This window comes from Rutidosis leptorrhynchoides, chromosome 2 (genome assembly GCF_046630445.1).
Source record: "Rutidosis leptorrhynchoides isolate AG116_Rl617_1_P2 chromosome 2, CSIRO_AGI_Rlap_v1, whole genome shotgun sequence".
NCBI classification, from domain to species: domain Eukaryota; kingdom Viridiplantae; phylum Streptophyta; class Magnoliopsida; order Asterales; family Asteraceae; genus Rutidosis; species Rutidosis leptorrhynchoides.
The window spans coordinates 541,862,506-541,869,984 of NC_092334.1; the positions used below are offsets into that span (position 1 = coordinate 541,862,506).

The following is a 7,479-nucleotide window of genomic DNA, read 5'->3' on the forward strand; positions in this document are numbered from 1 at the left end:
GTTGAATTATCGAAATCGAATATGCCCCTTTTTATTAAGTCTGGTAATCTAAGAATTAGGGAACAGATACCCTAATTGACGCGAATCCTAAAGATAGATCTATTAGGCCTAACAAACCCCATCCAAAGTACCGGATGCTTTAGTACTTCGAAATTTATATCATATCCGAAGGGTGTCCCGGAATGATGGGGATATTCTTATATATGCATCTTGTTAATGTCGGTTACCAGGTGTTCAGCATATGAATGATTTTTATCTCTATGTATGGGATGTGTATTGAAATATGAAATCTTGTGGTCTATTGTTACGATTTGATATATATAGGTTAAACCTATAACTCACCAACATTTTTGTTGACGTTTAAAGCATGTTTATTCTCAGGTGAATACTAAGAGCTTCCGCTGTTGCATACTAAAATAAGGACAAGATTTGGAGCCCATGTTTGTATGATATTGTGTAAAAGCTGCATTCAAGAAACTGATTTCGATGTAACATATTTGTATTGTAAACCATTATGTAATGGTCGTGTGTAAACAGGATATTTTAGATTATCATTATTTGATAATCTACGTAAAGCTTTTTAAACCTTTATTTATGAAATAAAGGTTATGGTTTGTTTTAAAAATGAATGCAGTCTTTGAAAAACGTCTCATATAGAGGTCAAAACCTCGCAACGAAATCAATTAATATGGAACGTTTTTAATCAATAAGAACGGGACATTTCATTTAACACCCCCACCCAGAATGTTCACTAGACGGAAGAGCTAGTGGGCGTGGTGTTTAGTACTTCGAAGTTTATATGATTATTATACAGACGAGATGTTCTGTTTTGGGGATATTATTTATGCGCATTATATGTTAAGGTCGGTTACCAAGCCAAGCAATGAAAGTAAAGTGAATGTTATGCATCGAGAGAATGATTTTATACACAGGTTATGTGTATGATATTTTTGTGCACGAGATATGTGTACGGTTACTAAGATTTATAAAAAATGGATTTCGTACACGAGAAAGGTGTACTGTATTAAAAAGATATCGTATGTACATTACAGGTGGGTGTAGGATTCGGGCCCATTTGTACCATGCAGCATTTAAATCTTGTGGTCTATCAAAATGATGAATTTTATTGTTTACGATAAACCTATGAACTCACCAACCTTTTGGTTGACACTTGAAAGCATGTTTATTCTCAGGTATGAAAGAAATCTTCCGCTGTGCATTTGCTCATATTACATGGAGTCGTTCATGGCATATAGAGGTCCGTTCATCGCAATGGTACCAGATGTTATTGTATTCGTTCAGGAAGATTTTGGACGGGGTATGACATAAAGCATAAAAATTTAGCCTTATTGGGGAAGTGGTGGTGGAGGTTTTATACCGAAACCGAGTCACTTTGGGGAAAAACTATTCGAAGTATTTATGGCTCTCATGGGGGCTTGGATTTAGAGATCGATACCGTTCGATCTTTAAAACCAAGTGTTTGGCGTAATATTATTTTGACAGGTTTTGATATTGCCGAATCAGATGTTCCATTCAGGTGGGTGACGACTCCTCAACAAAGTTTTGGGAGGATAACTGGACCGGCAAAGACAAATTGAAGCATGTTTTTCCGAGGCTATTCCGACTTGAACCTGCACCAGACAGCCTTGTTGCTGACAGAATCCATACGAGTGAAAACGGGGCTGTTTTGTTCGCTGATTGGTGTCGCATGCCTACGGGCAGAACCGAGACTGAACTTTTGGAGCTAACGAATTTAATTGCAGGCTTTAATTTCAATACCACTCGTGATACATATAGCTGGTCGCATGCAAATGATGGAAGATTTACTGTCAAACATCTTGCCTCTATTATCGATGCACCATCATTCTCGGGTAACCCTCTTGCTCATGAAACTCTTCGTTATCACTTGGTTCCTAAAAAACTTGAACTTTTCGTTTGGCGAGCTAATCTAAGAAGATTGCCCGTAAGAGTTGAGCTAGATCGTAGAGGCATAGACCTTGATAGTATCCGATGTCGAATATGTGATGAAGACTTAGAATCCATTGAGCACGTGTTCGTCTTTTGCAATCAAGTAATGGATATTTGGAATCGTGTTTTCTCATGGTGGGGATTTGGTAACATGTCAAATTTCAGCATTAAAGAAATATTTGATGTCAATGTTCCGAAAATGCAAACAATCGTGGGATGCAAGTATGGCAAGCGGTCAAATGGGTCGCTACATACTTGATTTGGTCAAATCGAAATAAGGTCATCTTTCGTGGAAAAGGATGGAATCCTCCGGTCGCGTTGAATGAAATACAAACAAAATCCTTCGAATGGATTTCTCGAAGATCGCGTGGTAGGAAGCTAGAGTGGACGTCGTGGCTTAATGATCCGAGTGTGTATTTAAATTGCTTGTAATCTTATTAGTTAGTTCCATTAGTTTGTCTTCTCTGCAAACTCTCGTGTAGGTGTGTGGTTGTGAGTTTTTGTTTCTTTTTGAGCTAACATGCTCCTCGCCCCCTCTCATGTACTTTTGGTTTATTATTGTTTGAATGAAATCTTGCTTGCCTTTCAAAAAAAATAAAAAATAAAATAAAATATACTCTGTCTAATATCTTTTTTATATATTATTGTTATTATTAAATTAAGTTATATACTAAAACACACAAAGTTTAGTATGGAGTATCAATTTTAGTTTTGTATCCTGTCGTTTTCAAAAATGTGTTAACACTATCTTTTTTTTAATTAATTTTGTTAATTACGTCATTTGTGTGTGTGTTTATTTTTTTTGTTTTCTTTCTTTATGTTAAGATTAACTTTTATTGTCTTTCCATTTTATTTATTAATGGGATATTTATTATGCGGTTTATATATGTATATATAATTTTGAGATCTTTCTAAACATAGTTCTAAAGGTTATATTTAATAACTAACTTAATGCTAATTAAATGTCTTATAAATTGAGTTGGTTACGACTTAAGAGTAATTGATATGCAGTTTTCATTAAAGTACAAACATTTTATGCATATCTAAATTTTTTAAAGATAACCCGGAATGCTATCTTTAAAAAAATGAGTTTTGTTGTTTATTTAACAACTTAATATAATATATTACTACATCCTTTTCAATTAATTAGTCCAGTATAAATTTTTAGCTATACTAATTAATAGTTTACTTTCATAAGGAGATAAAAAGATTGAGGTGAACTTCTTTTATAGCTTTACTTTATTAATGCAAAATAAAATAAAAATGTAAGTAAAAAGTATAGAGTAAATTGTAATATTAACAAAGTATATAGTGTGATGATGATACTTTTCATAATGCGTATTTTTTAATTGGGAGACTACTAAATTGGGACGAAAAGTATATATATATATCTTCATCTAACGTAATATGAGCATATTCAATCAATGTCGTTTTCTTTTAATGTATAATAAATAATAAATAATATAAAATAATACGGAGTATGTAATATCTTTTCTTTTGAAATATTGATATACCCATATATAGAAACTTTAATGCAAAAAAACCAAACGAACATATATGTTGTTCTTATAATCTTTGAAATTTTGAATGTAACATTTCGTCCGGAACAACGCGCGGGTTCTAGCTTCCAGTACCTCCTCGTTAGTGACTTCTAACTTGTTAAAAAAATAGTCTTTCAAACTTAATTGGTTTATATTTGAGAATAAAATACAAATTTATACTCGAAAGTAGGCAAAATTAACAACTGTTTATCAAGAAGTCAATAATGAATAATTATTTTTTATGTTGTTCTAATACTTTGTTTTAAAAACAAATTATCACTTCTTAAAATATAGGAGTTAAAGTAGCATCCCTCTATTATTAGCAAAATTTCAAGAGCAAATAGAATAGATATTAGTCCTTCCTTACCACTAATAAAGTAGTTTCCATTTAGTTATAGTCTTTGATTAAACGGGGGTTTTCATCATGTTGGTGAACTGTTTGGTTAGTTTAGTCTTGCTTAAGACTTGTTAGTGAAATCTTTTATATCGGTTGTACTTGTTAATCTTCGGATCCATTTTAATGTTATCGTTATTTTGCCAAGAAAAAAAAATGAGTAAAAGAACAAAATGAAGAACGCCCTTCTTTCTTTTTGTTTTCCCATACATCATTTTACTTGAACTATAAACATTTTAAATATAGGTAAAAGAGTTACTTGGAAATTGATCGTACGTGAGAAGATGAAAGAAGAGATGTATTCATTTAAATTCTTAAATTTGCTTGAAATTTAAGAGACTAATCAGAGCGCGGCAACCACATGTGGTAAACGCGGGAGGTTCACATGTAATTGACTTATTTTTTTATTTATTTTCTTTTTAATTTAGTCCGATTTAGAGTTTATGGTTTTGAATTTGGTCTCAACTCAAAACCTTATACCCTAAACTCTAAACCGTGTTAAAAGCGCAATTCACCCGGTACCAAGTTTCGCGCTCGGGGAGTCTTGATTACCCGAGGTTTTACCATCTATGGGGGAGCCAATGTGCTTGTTCATAGGGGGTTTCCTTGTTTACCAAAAAAAAACTCAATCTAAACCTTAAACCCTAACTTCTAAACCCCAATTTCTAAACTCTAACTTTTAAACCTTTTTCTAACAACATATTAAAATTAAAAAAAAAAAAAAACAAAAAACAAAAAAAAAGTAAGAAAACAAGAGTCAATCACATGTGATTATGTGAACCACATTTTAGAGTAGTTTTGGCTAAATGTGAGAACAAGTAATTATCGCGCTCTGATTACTCACTTAAATTTTAAGCAAATTTAAGGATTTAAATTAATATTTCACGATGAAAGAATACTTGGATGTTTCCCTTCAAGTGTGTAAATCCGCTTTTAAAGTGTATGTATCTTTATTTAACTAGTGCTTACGCAGTTACGCACACATAACAAACCAACAACATATGCAAGATTAAATGATGGATTAAGACGGTGGTCATGTTATTGCCACCAGTGGCGAAACTAGTTGGGAGCAGGGTGGGGCGTCCGGTCCCAGCGAATTTGTAATTTTTAGTGTAAAAATTTTGGCTTTTTCAACTTTGTCTCCAGTGGATTTTTTTGCCCCAATACCTACACATTTTAAAGTAATTTTGGCTACATGTGAGAACAAGTAATTATCGCGCTCTGATTACTCACTTAAATTTTAAGCAAATTTAAGGATTCAAATTAATATTTCACGATGAAAGAATACTTAGATGTTCCCTTCAAGTGTGTAAATCCGCTTTTAAAATGCATGCATCTTTATTTAACTAGTGCTTACGCCGTTACGCACACATAACAAACCAACAACATATGCAAGATTAAATGATGGATTAAGACGTTGGTCATGTTATTGCCACCAGTGGCGAAACTAGTTGGGAGCAGGGTGGGGCGCCCGCTCCCAGTGAATTTGTAATTTTTAGTGTAAAAATTTTGGCTTTTTCGACTTTGTCCCCAGTGGATTTTTTTTGCCCCAATACCTACATATTTTGCTCCAAAATTTTCAAATTTTGCCCAGAATTCTCCAACTTTTACTCCCAAACTTTCAAATTTTGCTTAAAAGCCTTCAAATTTTGCCCAAAAATCTCTGTAATTTGCCTAAAATCTCCCAAAACTTGCATATTTTGTCCAAAAAAATTGCTACGGTTTTAATTTTTTTTACCCCAGTGAAAAAAATTCTAGTTTCGTTAGTGATTGCCACTCTCCATATATACTTAAAAAAAATGGGGTGTAGAGATGTTAAAACATGACTCACCTCTTTAACTTTATGCATACATTTGTTCTATTATATTTGTCAAACAATTACAACACAAAACGTTACATGTAACATTACTAGCTAGGCTATGTACATATATTGATACTTTATTATTGATATTAATTAACCGTTCTTTGTATGTGACCTATTAAGTTCATATGTTATATATGTTATTAGTGGTGTAAACGTATAAATAGTATATATCTTAGCTTTAGGAAGAAAAAAAATTAGTGTATATCTTAGGACATTAATAACCAACAATTACATGTTAAATAATAAACCTAAAAAGCTAAATAATCAACCCAACTAACAAGCTCATAGATTCACAAAGTTTCATTTTCTTAAGCCTAACAAGTTTCCGAAAAACTCATAATGTAATTAACCACCTACATGGCTGCATAACCAATAAATCAAATTTACCTAAACAAACTACCATACCTAAATATCATCATGCTCCGAACATACAATCATTAAACAATATCGAATTCGATCATCTCAAACACGTGGCATAGTAGGAGGAGTAGAAGCGACCGCAACAGTTGCAGCTGTCTCCGTAAGGAACGAAAGTAGCCCGGAGGTCACACGTTCATGATTATCTACAAAAACTTCTTGCGGAACCCTAAGCGCCGCATGAACACAAGTCAATGCTAACCCAAACAAAACAGAGGAGATTAATAACGACACCAAACCCGTTAAAAACACAATCAAGATCGTGGAAATGATCAAAATCCCTAATGTTTCACGGTCAGAAAACGTACGGTCAAAGAGAAAAACAGGTTGATCAGGTGCGCGAAAAAGGTAAAGAAACAACCACGCGGATAAAAGACATATTGAAAAGAATAATGGGAAAGGATGGGACAAAAGAGAAAATATAGTCACAATAGCGATTAAAGTGGTGTAATTAATACGAAAATAAGAGAAGTTTTTCTTGATGCGTGATATGGCTTCTGAGAGGGTTTCCGGACGAGAGAATGTGGAACGATCAACGAGTTGGAACCATGGACGACGTTGTGAATAGGAGTGGCGAATCGAGGTTGTAATGTGAGTCAAAAAGGGACGTAGGTCGGGGTTGTTGGGGACCGTTGTTTTAGGTGGTTGGGATCGTTGGGTGAAGGGGGTGGTTTGAGGGAGGCGTGATGGGCCCGCAGTTCTTGGTTTCTGCTTCATCGGTGCCATCGTGTTGCGGTGGTTTGTGACGGATGAAGGATATAGATTTGTAAATTAGGAGGTGAAGCGGAGAGGAAGTGAAATGTGGTTGATGCAGATTCATTGTTTCGGTTAACGTTTATACTTGTAACCTGGGAGTTTTGTTTTGTTTGCAAATGTAGTCCTTGAATAATGAATACCTCCAAAACATGCGATTCCTTGATTTGGATGTTAGATTAATATCAGGATCTTTCATCAAAAGGCTCAATATGTATCTTGCAATATGTTTGAATGTTATCTTGCTTTGAGCTAAAGTTTCGAATTGTGGTATATATAATGTTATGTGTCAGTATCATTTTTATGTGACCTAAAATTACAAAGTTTTGATCTAATTCGATCAACTATCAACTTGATTTTGTTGATTTTTTTTGCCCGGAGGGTATTATAACCCGTTACCAATATTGTACTAATAGTACGTTCATTTTTTTTTTTTTTTAAATAAACAGTATAACCGACCTTTCTAATGTCGGTTTTCACTTGTCACCCTAAACCCGCTTTTGCAACGTTTAGTCAATGTGGCTTTCAAGTGTTGTACGTTA

At 33.8% G+C, this 7,479-nt stretch overlaps 1 protein-coding gene across 1 annotated transcript; it reads right to left on the bottom strand.

Annotated features, from left to right (window-relative positions):
* Positions 1 to 6,229: 6,229 nt before the first annotated feature.
* On the bottom strand, positions 6,230 to 6,910 carry LOC139889647 (PRA1 family protein B1-like). The gene has a single exon (XM_071872585.1). It carries the CDS (start codon positions 6,908 to 6,910, stop codon positions 6,230 to 6,232), a length of 681 nt encoding a protein of 226 aa, XP_071728686.1.
* Positions 6,911 to 7,479: the final 569 nt, after the last annotated feature.

What these genes read in the sequence shown, in the direction of transcription:
- LOC139889647 (XM_071872585.1), bottom strand. Translation starts at nt 6,910, where the DNA reads ATGGCACCGATGAAGCAGAAACCAAGAACTGCGGGCCCATCACGCCTC.